The sequence below is a fragment of the Dendrobates tinctorius genome, unplaced genomic scaffold, assembly GCF_039654945.1.
Source record: "Dendrobates tinctorius isolate UK_male_01 unplaced genomic scaffold, ASM3965494v1 ptg000032l, whole genome shotgun sequence".
NCBI lineage: Eukaryota > Metazoa > Chordata > Amphibia > Anura > Dendrobatidae > Dendrobates > Dendrobates tinctorius.
In genome coordinates, this window is record NW_027361700.1 from 14,403,445 (window position 1) to 14,424,232 (window position 20,788).

General features: G+C 42.3%; 1 protein-coding gene across 5 annotated transcripts in view; it reads right to left on the bottom strand.

Moving 5' to 3' along the window:
• Positions 1-933: 933 nt before the first annotated feature.
• The window catches only part of SNX11 (sorting nexin 11), a 193,379-nt gene continuing 173,524 nt past the window's right edge, over positions 934-20,788 (bottom strand). The window contains exons 1-6 of one of the 5 annotated variants that reach the window (XM_073572437.1): positions 20,550-20,787; positions 14,588-14,648; positions 11,282-11,368; positions 5,956-6,056; positions 5,561-5,659; positions 934-2,314 (exon numbers count right to left, since the gene is read on the bottom strand). In XM_073572437.1, coding sequence (XP_073428538.1) covers positions 2,131-2,314; positions 5,561-5,659; positions 5,956-6,056; positions 11,282-11,368; positions 14,588-14,614 — 498 coding nt within the window. In that variant the 5' untranslated portion in view covers positions 14,615-14,648; positions 20,550-20,787 and the 3' untranslated portion in view covers positions 934-2,130. Of the gene's footprint in view, positions 2,315-5,560; positions 5,660-5,955; positions 6,057-11,281; positions 11,369-14,587; positions 14,649-20,536; position 20,788 lie in introns of those variants that run through there. The other 4 variants (XM_073572438.1, XM_073572435.1, XM_073572440.1 and 1 more) reach the window with 4 other exon arrangements.

The following is a 20,788-nucleotide window of genomic DNA, read 5'->3' on the forward strand; positions in this document are numbered from 1 at the left end:
CTGTAAAAGAATTTAGAATACTATCACCCCTGAATGGCAGTCTTTTTTTGTGTCGCCAATTAAACATGGTAAAACCACGCACATTTTACGATTCGTTTTGAATGCTTAGTGAAAGCTCTTGTTTGAACTGATTCTGTGCATCTAAAAAACCATAGCAAAATTTGCAGAAACTGGTCATCATGCAGTGCAAAGATTATGCCATTCGGCACATGAATTTACCTTAAGGCCTCATTCACACATCAGTGTTGTAAACATTATTTTTCACTGATAAAACACTCACCCATTATAATCTTTGGTGCTATTCACATGCCCCTGTTTATCTGTATCACGAATGAAAAGGACCAACACAACGCTATGGATCCGTGCAAAACATACAGAGCACACAGACGACAGCAGTGTGCTGCTTGTATTTAACATTGCAAAGGATAGGAGAAGATTTGTAATTTATTTCTTTCTTTTATCCATCCTTGAAGAAACACTGATTGTAAAAACGGACACACAGACCAAACACACCAATGACACTGGTACCATTTGTTTTTTACGCACCTGTTTAAACACGGATGTGTGAATGTGTCCTACAAGATTAGACGCCCGAGGTAGATATACACACTGTTCAAGGCAGGTCTGATGTAGATAAATCAGTTATTGGAAATTTATCTATGGCCTCAAAGCAAAAGAGAGAATAATCCTTCAATTGTGCCTCTGTATACCTTCAAATGAAAGCAGAGGCATAAAGTGGTGCAGTAGAGGAATCACAGGAGTTGTAAAGTTCCATTGGACTTCTTGTAGGTGCCACAATGAAACACGCAACAGTAATGTATGGTAAAAGCATTGGTCACTGCAAGAAAGTGTCACATTAATTTTCAGAGATAAGCAGTAGTGCAAATACAGCAGTTTTCTGTACCAAAACAAAGCGAAGAAAATAAATCTGGGCCCTTTAAAACTTTGCATTTATTGTAAACAATTTGCTGATGTTGTAAGACACGTGATAATAGCGGAGAGGATTCTAGGAAGGTGACCCCATGTTTGTCCTCCAGGCAGACATCGCAGTCATGGCCCCGATTCATCATTGTTGCTTCTCCACTTTTCTGGAGTAATTTGTTCTTTATTAGTGAGTTTAGTATTTCTGTTCTTGAAGTCTTTATTTTTTTTTTCCATATCCAGATGTTTTTTTACATATTCATAAAATGCAGATTTTTAAAATGTCCTTTTTGGTGCATGTCACTGGCTGGAGTGAAGTTTTTGGCCGATTTTCAGTTTGCTGCAGTTGTAATACAAACGGGCAACATTTCTAAGAGTTATGCGGAAAGAAGAGTGTTTTTTGATTTTGTGAAAAATCCACGAACCACGTGTGCAGTTTGAAGAATTTGGTGCAGAAACCAATCAATGAATACATAAGTAAAAAAAAAAAATACTAATGAAACCTGATTAAAAGGTAAAAAGGACAAGTCATCTCCATTGTGTGTAACAGTAATGTTATTGGTTGTATTACATCAGGGCGAGTCCAGAAGTGCGGTTGGCCAAACACGCAGATTAACTCCGCACACACATGCCGGCCAATGGCTGCACAATTCTGAAACAAAATTGGGTGGCCACTGGCTACTGCGAGTGGTTAGAGTTTGGGCCACACATCTGATTTCACGTTAGCTCAATACCTACATCAGCGACACGCAACCTTTCCCTTAGGACACCTGAGTGAGTTGCACATTTAACCTGCAGGAGGCCTCACAAATTCCTGAAAAAAGGCCAGACATACAGGTCTTGGCAGTTGCTGGGGGGTTTAGTAAACAATATGGTCATTATCAGTGTGGTATGTCCACAAGGGAGGGCAGCAGAGGCTCTCGCACTTTCATAGAGATTCCAGATAAATCAGTTTCAGACTGATGCATAGTACAAAGGATTCCAGTGTAAAATAATCCTGAAAACAGCACACCTCAATCCACATAATATTCTCACTTCTTACAATGTGCCAGGAATGAATCGAGTGGCACAAGGTGATGCGGAGTCCATTTATTAAATAAGCTGCAGTGGAATATAAAGTGCAAAGTGTTTGAGGCTGAGCCATGACTCTTCCCTTTACATCTACATTACCAAAACTACATAACCACCAGTCTGACAGGTTCTTGTCCACTACCTAGGCAGAGTTTCCTCTTGAGTCCATCCTCGGTTGGATATCGCATAGTTTAGGATTGCTTCTGTAGCAGTATATGGTCGATGTCCTTTGACACAGGCTTCAATGTCACACACTGATAGCTGGCTCTGCAGGAAGAGATGCAGCTGACTGTCTGACAACAGGACCATGCTCTGTACAGTTCTGCCAATAGAAGAATACAGATTAGGATAGAATTAAGATTACACTATGCAGCCATTAGTCATTTATTATAAAGACAGGCAGTGCATACGGTACATACTACAAGCACACATATACCACAATGGAAAACAGGGCTGTGGAGTTGGTAAGCCAAACCTCTGACATTTCCTTGTCTCCGACCCCACAACAATGCCTCACTACTGAACATGTACAGTAGGTTCAAAAAGTATTCAGACCCCTTTAAATTTTTCACTCTTTGTTTCATTGCAGCCATTTGGTAAATTCAAAAAAAGTTCTTTTTTTTCTCATTAATATACACTCTGCACCCAATCTTGGCTTAAAAAAAAACAAAAACAGAAATTAAGAAATTTTTGCAAATTTATTAAAAAAGAAAACTGAAATATCACATGGTCATAAGTATTCAGACCCTTTGCTCAGTGTTGAGTAGAAGCACCCTTTTGAGCTAGTACAGCCATGAGTCTTCTTTGGAATGATGCAACAAGTTTTTCACACCTGGATTTGGGGATCCTCTGCCATTCTTCTGCCATTCTTCCTTGCAGATCCTCTCCAGTTCCATCAGGTTGGATGGTGAACGTTGGTGGACAGCCATTTTCAGGTCTATGCAGAGATGCCTAAATGGGTTTAGGTCAGGGCTCTGGCTGGGCCAGTCAAGAATGTTATTTTAGCTGTTTGCTGAGGTTCATTGTCTTGTTGGAAGGTGAACCTTCAGCCAAGTCTGAGGTCCAGAGCATTCTGGAAGAGGTTTTCATCCAGAATATCTCTGTACTTGGCTGCATTCATGTTTCCTTCAATTGCAACCAGTCGTCCTGTCCCTGCAGCTGAAAAACACCCCCATAGAATGATGCTGCCACCACGTTTCACTGTTGGGATTGTATTGGGCAGGTGATGAGCAGTGCCTGATTTTCTCCACACATACCACTTAGAATTAATCACAAAAAAGTTCTTTGTCTCATCAGACCAGATAATCTTATTTCTCATAGTCTGGGAGTCCTTCATGTGTAGGAGGGGCTTCCGTCGGGCCACTCTGCCATAAAGGCCCGACTGGTGGAGGGCTGCAGTGACAGTTGACTTTGTGGAACTTTCTCCCATCTCCCTACTGCATCTGTGGAGCTCAGCCACAGTGATCTTGGGGTTCTTCTTTACCTCTCTCACCTAGGCTCTTCTCTCACAATTGCTCAGTTTGGCTGGACGGCCAGGTCTGGGAAGATTTCTGGTGGTCCCAAACTTCTTCTATTTAAGGATTATGGAGGCCACTGTGCTCTTAGGGACCTTGAGTACTGCAGAAATTCTTTTGTAACCTTGGCCAGATGTGTGCCTTGCCACAATTCTGTCTCTGAGCTCCTTGGCCAGTTTCTTTGATCTCATGATTCTCATTTGGCCTGACATGCACTGTGAGCTGTAAGGTCTTATATAGACAGGTGTGTGCCTTTACAAATCAAGTCCTATCAGATTAATGAAACACAGCTGGACTCCAATGAAGGAGCAGAACCATCTCAAGGAGGATCACAAAGAAATGGACAGCACGTGACTTAAAAATGAGTGTCTGAGTAAAGGGTCTGAATACTTGTGACCATGTGATATTTCAGTTTATCTTTTTTAATAAATTTGCAAAAAATTTCTACATTTGTTTTTTTTTTTTTTTCAGTGAAGATGGGGTACAGAGTTTACATCAATGAGAAAAAAAAATGAACTTTTTTGCATTTACCAAATGGCTGCAATGAAACAAAGAGTGAAAAAATATAAAGGGGTCTGAATACTTTCCGCACCCACTGTACATAAAGTGCAGCACAGATTCATCTCATTTAAAAGCCAAGATCCTCAGATCAGAAACAGAGCAGACATTTATAGGACATTTCAGAACTTTCACAAATTCTTATGAAAATGTTTACGGCACATCCTGCGGTGTACTACTGTAACGCAATTCATATTTTAGGTGTCGGTCCATTTTATACCAACCCCACCAAAATGAACATAGACTCCAACTCCGCTGTGCAACATAACTACATTTTTTTATAGCCAAGTCGTCTAAACTGGGTTACTAGCTGCTGCCTACTGTCTGCCACCAAAGATCAGAGATGACTAATCCACTTCAGAAAACGGGTGTGAATGTGGCTCATAAGAAGAGGTTCCAGGTTCAATCATCACTGATTTCCCCATTTTATTTTCCAGTTATAATCCCACAATAGTACTGCACCCTAGTGAAAGACCACCCACACTGAATTATTACCTCCAATAGGGGGTTTCCTCTCAAAAAGGAGGACCAGTACACAAGATATATGACACTAGATCTAGGCATTCCTCTTAGGGGTTTCATGGTTTACGGCATTCACAAATGATGCTGCCTCTGGATTTTCTTTAGTTCCAAAAAGGAAATGGCACCTGCTCCTTATCTCCTCTGTATGGCTTATCCTCTGGCTTCTCCTCCGATCACTGACCGGATTGGTCGCCATGGCGATAAAGGGGGGGGGAGCTGGAGGAGAGACACACAGAATATTGATAGGAAGCTGCTGCCATTTCCTCCCTAGGTGAGGGCTCCAGACAATGCAAGAATCTGCAACACAAGGGCACAATGCAACCCACAGTGCAGCCAGCAGCAGAGGAGAAGATCTCCAATCCGCTTACAACAGTGGGCACCTTTAGTGAATTAACTATGCCATAAAAGTAGGATAATGTGCATTAGAAAAATGTTGCAAGTGGGGGTGCCATGCTTACATTTTTTATAAAGTCCCCGTGTCATGTATGACATTTCAGAACAAAAAGTGCATCATAGAAGGAACATGTTGGGAGAACATGTTCAGCCATGGTGGAGGTGCAAGTGACTTTGATTTGCCACAAAATGATTTATTGGGCTCCAATGTAATGGCTGTAGAATAATTTGGGTCAATTTTTTTTTCCCCTTTCGGAAGTGCTGTCGTATAATAGAGAAGGAGACCTTCTCTATTCGTTAAAACTTAGAGGCAGCAAGCCTCAGCCTAGACTCTGGCATGGGCAGAGCAATGTTCAGGCTCAAAACAAAATCTGTAGTCTAAAGTACACCGCTCTGGTTGGGCTGCAGGATAAGAGGAGCACTTCTTCCCCATAGTTACAGTCATCAATCTTAATAAACAGTGGATGTAACACATCAAAAACATTTACATTGTTCCCTTTGACTATTAACACACCGAACCCAGAAGGTGGAAAATATAATGGAGTGAGCAGCTTTCCTCCCTACAATGACTCAATACTTACTGTTCTAGGAATTGCTGGAGGCCTTGCCGCCTTTTCTCAATGAAATCATCAGTGCAACCACTGTGGAAGGGAAGTTTTCCAGGTAACGCAGGTACTGGCCTGGTGAGAAATACAACCATTACTATCTACAGTCCTATCTGACAGCCAGCCACATCCTCCAATGACGTGCTCTACATCAAATCACTGTGCCTCGGCTACATTTTTAAAGAATAAAATGGTCTTTCATTTTTCCAGATTAGGTAAGGAAGTGGATGCGGAGCTGATTGGCTTCTTTGGGTACAGATAGGTCAATAAATTAGAGGCAGTGGGAAATATGTATCAAAACTGGCATTGTATGATAAGAAGTGGAGAACAACCGGACACATCAGGGATCAGAAGGTTAACACACAACTCACACTAATCCAGCATACTTCTGAATCTGCTTCCTCAGCCAGGCAAACTCCCGGTAACGTCTCCTGACACAAGATGTCTTAGCTGTGAACGCCTTGCTATTTGTCTGAAAAAGATGATGAAACGTCAGTATCTATGGTCAGCTGCTGCACGGGCCGCAGCTGTCTCCTCCTTAGAAGAGATTATTCAGCTCCCATAGTGCCAGATACTTGTATAGCCCCTACATTTGCATCTCTATTTCACAGGGCGCTTTCATGTCCCAATCCCTGATCCACCAGTGAATGCCCACCAAACGTCACAAGAAAACCCCACTTTTATGCAGATTCACACAAGCACCTGCCACTTCACGAGCAATCCAGCAGAATGAGGTACTATTGGGCGTGGGGAGTAGTAGGTACTAAGACTGTGCACGGTGAGCTATGGCAAAGGCTACATTTCCTATCTATCATGGTACAAGTCCCAGGACAAGGTCACTAAATGGAGTTTACATGTGACGACTTGTGGCGTTAAATGCCCGCTGATTTTGAAGGTGTCTTCAATACTGAGAAATACTTCTCTATCATGTAATACTATCAGGAAGGTGTCTGCTCCAAATGTATTCTGCAGCAGGACCATGACACCAAATATACAGCCAGTGTCATGACATACTATCTTCAGAGTTAAGAACAAGGAGTCCTGGAACGGATGATAGAGTCTCACAGAGTCTCGATCTCAATATGATTTGCTCTGTCTGGGATTACATGAAGAGACAGAAGGATTTGTACATGCCTACATCCACAGAAGATCTGCAAGATGTTTGGAACAACCTTTTTGCAAAGATCCTTCAAAAACTGTATGCAAGTGTACCTAGAAGAATAAATGCTGATGTGAAGGCAAAAGGAGGTAACACCACATAATAATTTCATTTAGATTTTTATTTTGTTCAAAAGCAAATTATTAACAACATTTCCACAACTAAAACTTTTGCACAGTACTATAAATTTAATATTTGAAGAAATTGTTATATATTAAAATTTCACCAAGCATAAAATGTATAGTACTGTGATATACATACACCGATATATATCCACATTATTTAGCCACAGCAGTCACCTCTCACAGTAAACATGAAGCACCACATATTTCCAAATTAAAAGAATATAAAACCATGATGGTCAGTAAAGCTTTAACATCGCTCAGTCAGCTAAGAGTAATGGAGGCCCCAGCACAAGTACGCTGCTCCTAGGCCTCCGATGGGGAAACACAATACCAGCAGGGCACTGAAGCCTATAGAAAACACAGTGATTGTGTTTCTGGATCACAGCATTTGTATGATCCTGATTGTGAGACCGCTGCAGGGGGATTTGTGAGACACAATACAACTCAGGCGGGTGCCTAATCCCGACTGTATGGCATGACTGCTGGTATCTGCATTTGGTCCTCATTATCGGAATAGCTCTTCTTTCTATTATATGGCGGGTACTCTGCAAGATTTCATTATTGTTCATACTAGTGTTACTATTATACAGTAGTGAAAAATAGTATATAAAAATGTAAAAGGCCAAGCCCTGGGGAAATTACTGCCTGCAGGCCCCATCCATCCCAAGGACACGGACAGCCAAAGGGCCGGAAATCAAATGTAATAAGCAGCGGTGCACCTTCCTGGGTAGATGCTATGTTATACACTGTACACACCTGTCTGTCAGCAGTCCTCACAATGTACATACCTGAGTAGCACACAATGAATTCTGGAAATGCCAGTGCTGCCTAATAAGCACACAGTGACATACTGACTGGAATTGCTTAAGTGGGACATGTTGGTGAGAATCTTGAAGAGTGTGATAAAATTTTAGGTCCATTATAAGCAACCTATGACGCCTCATTAAATAGCCCCCATAAGTTTTCACCCAGCCCAAAGTGTGGGTTTCATCCTACTCCAGAAGCACACTATGGTCTGGGAGAAATAAGATATGAGAAAAAAACCTAGAAGGGACAAAAAGCCCAATAGGGTCTTATCTGGGTAAATAGTTTGAAAACTAATATGTACTATGGTGCTCAACGGATTCAGTAGTTGTGCAGACACAAACCACTGAAAGAGGCTTTGGCTGCCACAGACCCACGAGGAGGGAATCAAAGGCACTGGAAACAATATGCGCTGCTGTTGAATGAAGATGAAAAGATAGGAGTCAATTTCTGTATTTTATTGGTCAACATGTTTCAAACTTCATCAGGACAAAACCATGGTAATACACACAGTTGATGACATACAATTATGTATAGACAGGAACTAAAAACTAACCTATACAATCATATGACCGGGAAGGACATATAACCTGAAGGAAGTGATTTGATTAGAAAACACTAGACAATTAGCGCAAAACACTAAGTTGTCGACAGCTGCGCAGTTTAACCCATATTGGTTCCAGTGCCTTTGGTGGGCTGGGTGAAAAGATATTTGGGCCTGTGGATCATGTACATTTCACAGGGGTGAGTAGATAATTTTTCAACTACTTGATGAACTTCTAAAACATGTTAGAATAAAGCTTACTGCACCACGTACACCAAGAGCAGATAATCAAAACCATATCACTGACTATTTTAATCTGATAAAATATTGAGCAGAATTAAAGCCCCCATTACACACTGCGATATCGCTAGCAATATCGCTGTAAAGTCACCGATTTTGTGACGTAGCAGCGATATTGCTAGCGATATCGCTGCATGTGATTCTTACCTCCGACCCGCTTCCCCGCTGCTTATCGTTGGTTGTGCGAGAACTCCCTGGACCATTCCTCGTCGGCCACTTCCTGCTGCGCTTCCTGTGGCGCCGACGAGTGAGGCGTGGAGGCGGGCGGGAGGACGCCAGGATCACCGCGTCTGACAAGTAGAGACCCCCGACCCCTGCGATGTCGCTGGTGAGATGCCTGTGTGGCAGCTCACTAGCGAACACTTAGCGATGCACCAGCGATCCATATCGTTGTCGGGATCGCTGGTGCATCGCTAAGTGTAACGGTACCCTAAGTTCCATCTATTGGTTCAGTACTCTATGACAGATTCTCATCTGGCCACTGTGGAAATTTAATTGCCCAACCCTTCAGTAAGCCCACAGTAATCCATGATGTATCTAAAACACAACTTTTCCAAATAATTCACCCCTTAAGATTCTGTTCAGCTAGATCATGGTATTTGAAAACCATGCAGGAGACCAAGCGACAAGATTAATGGCCGACGTTACAGTGCCTACAGAGTCGCTCTCTCAAGAAGCTGCGTGTGTCAGTTTTCCCTGAATTGGGAAGGCACAAGATGCCTGAAAGATTATGTATATGAGACACAAGAGTCATAGCAGAGTGTGCACCATATGATGCAATAAGATGTCCCATTATATAAATCATTTCCTCTATAATTAGAAAAAAAAAAACACCAAAGAATTATCTCAGGCAAAGGCCGAACCCACATAGTGGAATAAGCACATTGGAGATAGTTTGATAGTGCTGCAAGTTTTCCTATTTGATTTACGGCTGTTGTGTACCCTTATTGTGCGCACTTGCAACCCTAGATGATAGGAGAGCTGCCCTCGGATATATACAGTTGTGCTCAAAAGTTTACATACCCCGGCAGAATTTTTGCTTTCTTGGCCTTTTTTTCAGAGAATATGAATTCCACCAAAACTTTTTCACCACTCATGGTTAGTGGTTGGGTGAAGCCGTTTATTGTGAAACTACTGTGTTTTCTCTTTTTAAATCATAATGGCAACCCAAAACATCCAAATGACCCTGATCAAAAGGTCACAAACTTTTGAGCACAACTGTACACATGCAAGGGGCCGCAATGTTATGGACTTTGCAACGAAGTGAGGACATTTTTATTTTCAAGACCCACAGCAGCCCGGAGACATTTTGTTTTTGATTGGTTATTAACCCCTTCACCCCCAGGTCATTTTCCATTTTAGTTTTTTCCTACCCTTCTTCGAAGAGCCATAACTTTTTCTTTCCGTCAATATGGCTGTATGAGACCTTGTTTTTTGTGGGATGAGTTGTACTTTTGAATGACACCATTGATTTTACCATATAGCGTACTGGAAAATGGGGAAAAAAAATCCAAGTGCTGTGATATTGCAAAAAATGTGCAATTCCATAACTGTTTCTTGGGTTTTTTATTTACCATGTTCACTACAAACTTACCCGACTCCCCAGGTCAGTACAACTACACAGAAAGCAAACATGTATGGTTTACTTTTTATTTAAGTGGGGGAAAAAAAAAAATCAGAAATTTGTATGAAAAAAAGTTTGTGTGTTTGTTGCCATTTTCCGACACCCATAACATTCTCATTTTTAGTGATCTGGGGCTGTGTAATTGCTTATTTTTTGTGTCCAGAGATGATGTTTTTATTGATACCATTTTCCAGTAGATACGTTTCAATTGCCTGTTATTGCATTTAATGGCAACATTGAGGCGACCAAAAAAAAATGTAATTGTGGCTTTTATTTTTCTAGTTACGTCTTTTACTGCTCTGAATAATTTACTTTATATTTTGATAGATCGGATATTTCTGTACGCAGCAATATCAAAACGAGCATTTTTTTAATTTTTTTTGTATTATTTTTAATGAGGCAAAAGGTGACTGATTTAATCGTGTGCTTTGCCTTAGTAGACTTGAAGCAGTGATCGTCGGATCGTCTGTGCATTACGCACTGCTATGCATAGGAAAAATCATGATCTAGGAACGCTGGCCATGGGCCGGTGTTCACAGTGACATGCATGGGGGTCTTCTGCAGACCCTCAGCTGTCGTGACAACCCATCGGTGCCCATTGATCACGTAACAAGGGCACCGATGGGCGGGATCAATGATGCGCTTCTTGTCTACGCATGTTAAATGCCGCTGTCAGTGGCATTTACCGTAATTTATATACGATATATAAGTCATCGGTCGTGAAGGGGTTAATTTGGTGCACAATTCTTCCATTTAAAAAAAACTTTCATCCAAAAACCCCCTGAGTAAACTCAGTTTTCCAAGAGAGACAGACATTTTTTCCCAAAATCATGCACTCATTTAACTAACTGCCATGGCTGCATGCCACCAACTTTCCCCTCCATTGTGGGTGCAGCCCTGTCAAGCCTTACCCTTAGATCTCACCTATTCAGTCAGTCAATGTGTTAATATCCATTCAGCTCTTATTAGTTCTTTCTGTTTAGGAGAAACCTGTGTGACAAGCAATATAACCACTATACAACTTTACAGGAGCAGGAATATGGGACCTAAAATTTAGGCATAAATATAATTACGGTAAGTTTTGTTTGTGATCCTCTCCATTCCCTATCGTGACTCCCACATTAGAAAACTAAAGACTTACATGAAGGAATATTTTATAATCCACATAAGACGTCCATGATCCCTCATTCTGCAGCCTGGGGTCCTGTACACGTATAGTGATAAACTCCTAGATAAATAAATAATAAGCCGGTAATTGGTTTACATTAAGCTACAAATATCACATCAGTCATTATCAAATCATTTTCAAACTATAAAACCACAGACCAGCTGAGTGTAGTCGTGTAAAACAGACCATACGCGGCTCACTACATCAGCCCATGTAAAGGAGGAGGATCAAGTACTTCCGAGAATAAAGGCTTTAGATCCATGGCCTTTCTTTGCCAGTCTTGCATAACTTTGCTAGAAACAGAAATGTAATGTGTTCTTTCTGCGATCCATAATCTTTATTACTACTATCTAGGTACAGCCCTGCCAGGGCCTTCCTCCTCATTGATATGATCGCCAAACTAAGTTTCCTGCACTCCCTGGTGTAGAGAAATAGCCATTCCTGGACATGGCTTTTAGAATCATAATAATAATTATATATGCCTGATAATGGAAGGCCACGCACACGGATAAAGGAGAAGAAAATGCAGGTGTGACATATGCTCACCTGTATGTTGGGAAGTGACCAATAAATAGATATTCACAGTTCTTGAAATAACAGCTGAACGCTGGAGTAAAAACATAACACTATACAAGTAGATTCTACTGCTTCATTTTTTGCTGCAGGTGAACTTTACAGAGTAATGTAAAATGCAATTTAATGTTTTCTATTTTTTCAAACCTGAATACTGATGTATTCTTAGCTGATTAGCACTCCCACCATCCAGACTGAGGAGGCTGCAGTGATCCCTATCATTGCACGGACTTTGCTCAGTAAACACTTTGTACAGGCTCTGCCTAGCACTGCAGCTCCATCCCATCCATGTAATAAGAATACTCTGTGATGCCAGGCCCAGCCACTACAAGATATACTTGCTTCGTAAACGATAAGTATGCGCTGCAGGATATGCCAGCAATACTCTGAAAAATTCTGGCATGGTTATATATATATATATATATATATATATTTTTTTTTTTTTATAGTGTTCACTGTGCAATGTCTCAATGTTATAGTGTTATAGGACATGTCGTTATGGATGTGGCAACACCAATTTCATTTTTCAATGCCCCCCCCCCATTAATAAGGCACTTTTAAAAAGGGGGTATATATATATATATATATACACACACACACACACAGTGGGGCAAAGAAGTATTTAGTCAGTCAGCAATAGTGCAAGTTCCACCACTTAAAAAGATGAGAGGCGTCTGTAATTTACATCATAGGTAGACCTCAACTATGGGAGACAAACTGAGAAAAAAAAAATCCAGAAAATCACATTGTCTGTTTTTTTTTCCTTTTATTTGCATATTATGGTGGAAAATAAGTATTTGGTCAGAAACAAAATTTCATCTCAATACTTTGTGATATATCCTTTGTTGGCAATGACAGAGGTCAAACGTTTTCTGTAAGTCTTCACAAGGTTGCCACACACTGTTGTTGGTATGTTGGCCCATTCCTCCATGCAGATCTCCTCTAGAGCAGTGATGTTTTTGGCTTTTCGCTTGGCAACACGGACTTTCAACTCCCTCCAAAGGTTTTCTATAGGGTTGAGATCTGGAGACTGGCTAGGCCACTCCAGGACCTTGAAATGCTTCTTACGAAGCCACTCCTTCGTTGCCCTGGTGGTGTGCTTTGGATCATTGTCATGTTGAAAGACCCAGCCACGTTTCATCATCAATGCCCTTGCTGAAGGAAGGAGGTTTGCACTCAAAATCTCACGATACATGGCCCCATTCATTCTTTCATGTACCCGGATCAGTCGTCCTGGCCCCTTTGCAGAGAAACAGCCCCAAAGCATGATGTTTCCACCACCATGCTTTACAGTAGGTATGGTGTTTGATGGATGCAACTCAGTATTCTTTTTCCTCCAAACATGACAAGTTGTGTTTCTACCAAACAGTTCCAGTTTGGTTTCATCAGACCATAGGACATTCTCCCAAAACTCCTCTGGATCATCCAAATGCTCTCTAGCAAACTTCAGACGGGCCCGGACATGTACAGGCTTAAGCAGTGGGACACGTCTGGCACTGCAGGATCTGAGTCCATGGTGGCGTAGTGTGTTACTTATGGTAGGCCTTGTTACATTGGTCCCAGCTCTCTGCAGTTCATTCACTAGGTCCCCCCGCGTGGTTCTGGGATTTTTGCTCACCGTTCTTGTGATCATTCTGACCCCACGGGGTGGGATTTTGCATGGAGCACCAGATCGAGGGAGATTATCAGTGGTCTTGTATGTCTTCCATTTTCTAATTATTGCTCCCACAGTTGATTTCTTCACTCCAAGCTGGTTGGCTATTGCAGATTCAGTCTTCCCAGCCTGGTGCAGGGCTACAATTTTGTTTCTGGTGTCCTTTGACAGCTCTTTGGTCTTCACCATAGTGGAGTTTGGAGTCAGACTGTTTGAGGGTGTGCACAGGTGTCTTTTTATACTGATAACAAGTTTAAACAGGTGCCATTACTACAGGTAATGAGTGGAGGAAAGAGGAGACTCTTAAGAAGTTACAGGTCTGTGAGAGACAGAAATCTTGATTGCTTGTTTCTGACCAAATACTTATTTTCCACCATAATATGCAAATAAAAGGAAAAAAAAAAACAGACAATGTGATTTTCTGGATTTTTTTTTCTCAGTTTGTCTCCCATAGTTGAGGTCTACCTATGATGTAAATTACAGACGCCTCTCATCTTTTTAAGTGGTGGAACTTGCACTATTGCTGACTGACTAAATACTTTTTTTGCCCACTGTATATGTGTGTATATATATATATATATATATATATATATATATATATATATATATATATATATATATATTTGTATTATTTTTGCAAGAATAAGTGTACAAAGAGTGCAGGAGGTCTGATGTGGTGACAAAGGAAGCCCCTTTTCTGTACAAATACTTGGATACCACACCCAGAGCTCTCAGATGCTGGCTGTTTCAGCAGACAGCTGTAATAAGCGTAACTTGTGCCTCCAACCTTCCATACATGTCAGGAAAGGGGTTATAGATGGTGTTTTCCTAAATATCAATGCCTATAAACTAAACCACAAACATTCACATGTAAAAGTTAAACTTCTCGATTTTTTACGCATTCTAATAAGCCAGTTGCAAGTTAAAAAAGGATTCTGGGAACGATGTCCCCTATAGGTGCAGTGACCCACCATTCCTAAACTCCACAAGAATGTTACTTCCACTGCCCACTCCCTAATATCCCCTCACCTACACTGGGCAGCAGGTCTCACCTCCTCATCGGGGTTATTCTGACACATGCTCCAGCTGCTTTCTGGTCAAAGGAGCTGTCATCTGCAACAAGAACAACGGCAAAATCAACACATAATACAATTCAATATGTAAATACAGTCATATGTAAAAGTTTGGGCACCCCTATTAATGTTAACCTTTTTTCTTTATAACAATTTTGGTTTTTGCAACAGCTATTTCAGTTTCATATATCTAATAACTGATGGACTCAGTTATATTTCTGGATTCAAATGAGGTTTATTGTACTAACAGAAAATGTGCAATCTGCATTTAAACAAAATTTGACCGGTGCAAAAGTATGGGCACCCTTATCATTTTCTTGATTTGAACACTCCTAACTACTTTTTACTGACTTCCTGAAGCACTAAATTGGTTTTGTAACCTCATTGAGCTTTGAACTTCATAGCCAGGTATATCAAATCATGAGAAAAGGTATTTAAAGTGGCCACTTGCAAGTAGTTCTCCTATTTGATTCTCCTATAAAGAGTGGCATCATGGGCTCCTCAAATCAACTCTCAAATGATCTGAAAACAAAGATTATTCAACATAGCTTTTCAGGGGAAGGACAAAAAGTTGTCTCAGAGATTTAACCTGTCAGTTTCCACTGTGAGGAACATAGTTAGGAAATGGAAGAACACAGGTACAGTTCTTGTTAAGCCCAGAAGTGGCAGGCCAAGAAAAATATCAGAAAGGCAGAGAAGAAGAATGGTGAGAACAGTCAAGGACAATCCACAGACCACCTCCAAAGACCTGCAGCATCATCTTGCTGCAGATGGTGTCACTGTGCATCGGTCAACAATACAGCGCATGCATAACGCCTTTTTGTATGACCAAACAACTCAATCTTTGTTTCATCAGTCCACAGGACCTTCTTCCAAAATGTAACTGGCTTGTCCAAATGTGCTTTTGCATACCTCAGGCGACTCTGTTTGTGGCGTGCTTGCAGAAACGGCTTCTTTCGCATCACTCTCCCATACAGCTTCTCCTTGTGCAAAGTGTGCTGTATTGTTGACCGATGCACAGTGACACTATCTGCAGCAAGATGATGCTGCAGGTCTTTGGAGGTGGTCTGTGGATTGTCCTTGACTGTTCTCACCATTCTTCTTCTCTGCCTTTCTGATATTTTTCTTGGCCTGCCACTTCTGGGCTTAACAAGAACTGTACCTGTGTTCTTCCATTTCCTTACTATGTTCCTCACAGTGGAAACTGACAGGTTAAATCTCTGAGACAACTTTTTGTATCCTTCCCCTGAAAAGCTATGTTGAATAATCTTTGTTTTCAGATCATTTGAGAGTTGTTTTGAGGAGCCCATGATGCCACTCTTCATAGGAGAATCTAATAGGAGAACTACTTGCAAGTGGCCACTTTAAATACCTTTTCTCATGATTTGATACACCTGGCTATGAAGTTCAAAGCTTAATGAGGATACAAAACCAATTTAGTGCTTCAGGAAGTCAGTAAAAAGTAGTTAGGAGTGTTCAAATCAAGAAAATGATAAGGGTGCCCATACTTTTGCACCGGTCAAATTTTGTTTAAATGCAGATTGCACATTTTCTGTTAGTACAATAAACCTCATTTGAATCCAGAAATATAACTGAGTCCATCAGTTATTAGATATATGAAACTGAAATAGCTGTTGCAAAAACCAAAATTATTATAAAGAAAAAAGGTTAACATTAATAGGGGTGCCCAAACTTTTACATATGACTGTAGATTAAAGGGAATCTGTCACCACATTTGACATAAGCTATTAATATGGGCATACAGGTTATAGGCTGCTGAGACAAGTGATACCTGTGTGTCTCATATCAGATGCCATGTTGTGGATAAATTATCTTTAATCACTTTATGTAAGTGCCCTCTTCCACACTCCAGGGAGGACGCTGCCTGGAGATAACTCTGCCTCCAGTGCTTAGTATACATGAAGGGGAGTTACCAATGTGATTTATAATGGTTACCAGTGGAATGGCCGCTCTCTGCTCTCATCGCAGAGTTGTGTGTGAGTATACCTTACTCATCTGCAGGTTCCTCTCAGCTTCCATTTCAGGCTGTGTGCCCATGATCAGAAATAGCAGCATTTTTGATGCAGTGTATTTTCGTTGCGTCCAAAATGATGTGTTCTAATAATGCAGGTAAATCCGCATGTTTTTAGTGAACCAGATCTAACGCATCTAATGACTGGCTATGGGGCAAACTATGCTGTGAAGACTAGCATCTCCGCTGCCACAATGTAACATACTGCGGCTCGTAAGCCCACGCCGCAGGTCGGATTATGCAGCGGTACATAGAAGCACGGTGGGCATGTGATTTCTGTACATCCATTCACTGTGCTTGTAACGTAGAACGCAAAGTTTTGCGGCGTCCAAAACACTGCTGTTCCTGATCGTGGGTACACAGCCTCACAACTTACAAGCTGACAGGGTTGTAATATTGTTTGTAATATTGTTACAATCCAGCAGAGCTCAGAGAGGGGAAAATGTGTTTGCTAGAAGACAAATTCCATTTCTCTTGTTCTGTGTTGGTTACTTGTCTCACTGATAACTCCCCTTCATGTATAATAATCTCTGGAGGCAGAGTTATCTACAGGCAGCATCCTCCCCATAGCCTGGAAGAGGGCACATATAAAGTGATGAAAGATGATTTATCCACAACAAGGCATCTGATGAGACACGCAGGGAGGACTTTTTCCAGCAGTCTAAAACCTTTGCCCATAGTAATAGTTTAGATCAAATGTGATGACAGATTCCCTTTAATCACCTTGTAATAAGTTATATCCTTTATATCACCTCTTCATAACATATCACTGATATATCACCTCCTAATACCGTATACCCCCTACATTACTGATTTATCAGTTCCTAATAATAACATTTTTTTTATTTCTATAGTGCCAACATTTTCCACAGCACTACATTTTAAAGGAGACTTGTACACAATAACACATAATTCAATATATAATAAATAGGGTATTCACATAACTGCATGACCCGGTCACCAGCCAGTATCTGTATAAGTGCAGGTACAGAGGGCCATTAAGTGCATGGAGGGAGGGAAACAGATGCTACAAGGGTCCTCATTTGGAAGAAAATTTTACAAGGGCAAAATGGGAATAGTTATACAAGTGAGATAGTAGGCCAGTCTAAAAAGTGCATTCTGGGGGCAAGTTTAAAACCATGGGTATGGGGAAATTAATTGAATTAACCTGGGTAGTGCATTCCAGATAACTGGTGCAGCTCGCGGGAAGTCTTGGGAGGTTTGGATTATGGAGAATGTAAAGGTACTGTCACACTAAGCGATATCGCTATAACTTGTGACGTTATAGCGATATTGCTAGCGACATCGCTGTGTCTGATACTTACCTACGACCGGCTCCCCCGCTGGTTATTGCTGATCGCGCGAGAACATCCTGGACTGTTTCTCGTCGTCAGCTTCCTGCGGCGCTTCCTGCTGTGACGACGAGCGCGGAGCCGGGCGGGAGGACGCAGGATCGCCTAGTGTGACAGGTAAGTAGCGACCCCCGTCCCCAGCGATGTCGCTGGTGAGATCTGCCTGTGTGGCAGCTCACTAGTGACCACTTAGCGATGTACCAGCGATCCTGACCGCATCATATCGCTGGTCGGGATCGCTGGTACATCGCTAAGTGTGACAGTACCTTTAGTCATAGGTCATTAGCACAACAGAGCGCACGGGTAGGGTAGTAGACTAAGACGAGGGAGATGTAGGGCGCTGCAGAACTGTGGATGGGAGAGATAAGTTTATGTTGGACTCTGTAGCACATGGACAACCAGTTCAATGGCGGGCACAGGCATCAATGTAGTGAGGAGAACCAAGAGAGCGCTGCATCAGTCCAATACAGTGGAGCAGGTACGGACTGGGGCTGAAATTCAGCCCTGGCATTTAAAAATCACACAGGTCCATGCCCCCGAGCACCAGATGAGATATATTACTAATATTACCCTGGATTTAAGAAAGCAAGATTTACTACAAGTCCAATATTTCTAACGATACCAGTGGCCTGCTGAGGTAAGTGATGGAGTCAGCGACTTTGTGCTCCGTCACAACTCTTAACAGTATGGGTGTCTTGAGAACACCGATGCTGTTAACAATGTAGCACACAAGGCAGCCCACAACCAGACAAGCCCTTCTAGCATTTGCCAGAATTGCCAGTCCGGCCCTCCACTGGAGTATAGTGAAGAGGACCTGGTAATCTACAGTGTCAGATGCTGCAGAGAGATCCAGGAGAACCAGCAGGGAATAGTTAGACTTAGGCCTCTTTCACACTTCAGTTTTTTGCATCAGTTATAATCCGCCAAAAAGGCGGACAAGCGGATCCGTTCTCAACTGATGTGAACGGATGGCACAGGATCCGTTTTCAGACGGATCCTGAAAATGAAGAAATTGCTGTCCGGGGGGGAGAGGGGGAGAGGGAGGGGGAGAGGGAGAGAGGGAGGGGGAGAGGGGGAGAGGGAGGGGGAGAGGGGGAGAGGGAGGGGGAGAGGGGGAGAGGGAGGGGGAGAGGGGGAGAGGGAGGGGGAGAGGGGGAGAGGGAGGGGGAGAGGGGGAGAGGGAGGGGGAGAGGGGGAGAGGGAGGGGGAGAGGGAGAGGGAGGGGGAGAGGGAGGGGGAGGGGGAGAGGGAGGGGGAGGGGGAGGGGGAGGGGGAGAGAGATTTTTTTTTTTGTCCGGCACCCAGAAAGAATTTCGGGTTAAATGAGTGTCTGGAGGATCCGCCAGAGAAAAAAACGTTACAAGCTTCGTTTTGAAATCTTTGAGGATGGTGACGGACAGCAACTTTTGGCGGATCCTCACAAAAAACGGATGCAACGGACAGCAATCCGTCACAATCCGCCATTAATGCAAGTCAATGGGAAAAAAACGGATCCTCAAAAAAAAATTGAGGATCCGTTTTTTTTTCAAAACCTGGCGGATTGTGACTGATTGTAAAAAACGGAAGTGTGAAAGAGGCCTTAGCTGTTAGTAGATCGTTAGAGACTTTAGTAAGGGAAGTTTCAGTAGAGTGTAAAGAGTGGAAACCAGATTGTAATTCAGGTCATATAACCCCGATATATCACCTCCTAATACTATAGACCCCCCCCATATCACCTAATACCATAGACCCCCGATATATCACCTCCTAATATCATAGACCACCCCATATCATCTCCTAATACTATAGACCACCCATATCACCTCCTAATACTATAGACCACCCCATATCACCTCCTAATATCACAGACGTCACCTCCTAATATCATAGACCCCCCATATCACCTCCTAATACTATAGACCCCCCCCATATCACCTCCTAATACTATAGACCCCCCCATATCACCTCCTAATATCACAGACGTCACCTCCTAATATCATAGACCCCCATATCACCTCCTAATACTATAGACCCCCCATATCACCTCCTAATACTATAGACCCCCCCATATCACCTCCTAATATCATAGACCCCCCCATATCACCTCCTAATATCATAGACCCCCCCATATCATCTCCTAATACTATAGACCCCCCATATCACCTCCTAATACCATAGACCCCCCCATATCACCTCCTAATATAATAGACCCCCCATATCACCTCCTAATACTATAGACCCCCCCATATCACCTCCTAATACTATAGACCCCCCCATATCACCTCCTAATATCATAGACCCCCCCATATCATCTCCTAATACTATAGACCCCCCATATCACCTAATACCATAGACCCTCGATATATATCACCTCCTAATATCATAGACCCCCCCATATCATCTCCTAATACTATAGACCCCCCATATCACCTCCTAATACCACAGACCCCCCCATATCACCTCATAATACCACAGACCCCCGATATATCACCTCCTAATATCATAGACCCCCCATATCACCTCCTAATACCATACACCCCCTTCTCATATAATCTCGGTACAGACCACGTATCCTTACATATCCCCTGCACAGAAGCAGACATCAAGCATCTTACACACGATAACCACCACTCCCCGTGGTCTCCTCTCAGCTGTTTTCCTCTTACGATCACTTCCGGGCAATGCGCGCAGAATACTGGGAAGTGTAGTTTCCAGAGCTGCAGCCTTCGCCTCTATATCTCTGTATACTAATAATAGCAGGCAATCATAATGTACATCCCATCCCGCCCATGATTATTAATCCCGTAGAGCCGTTTC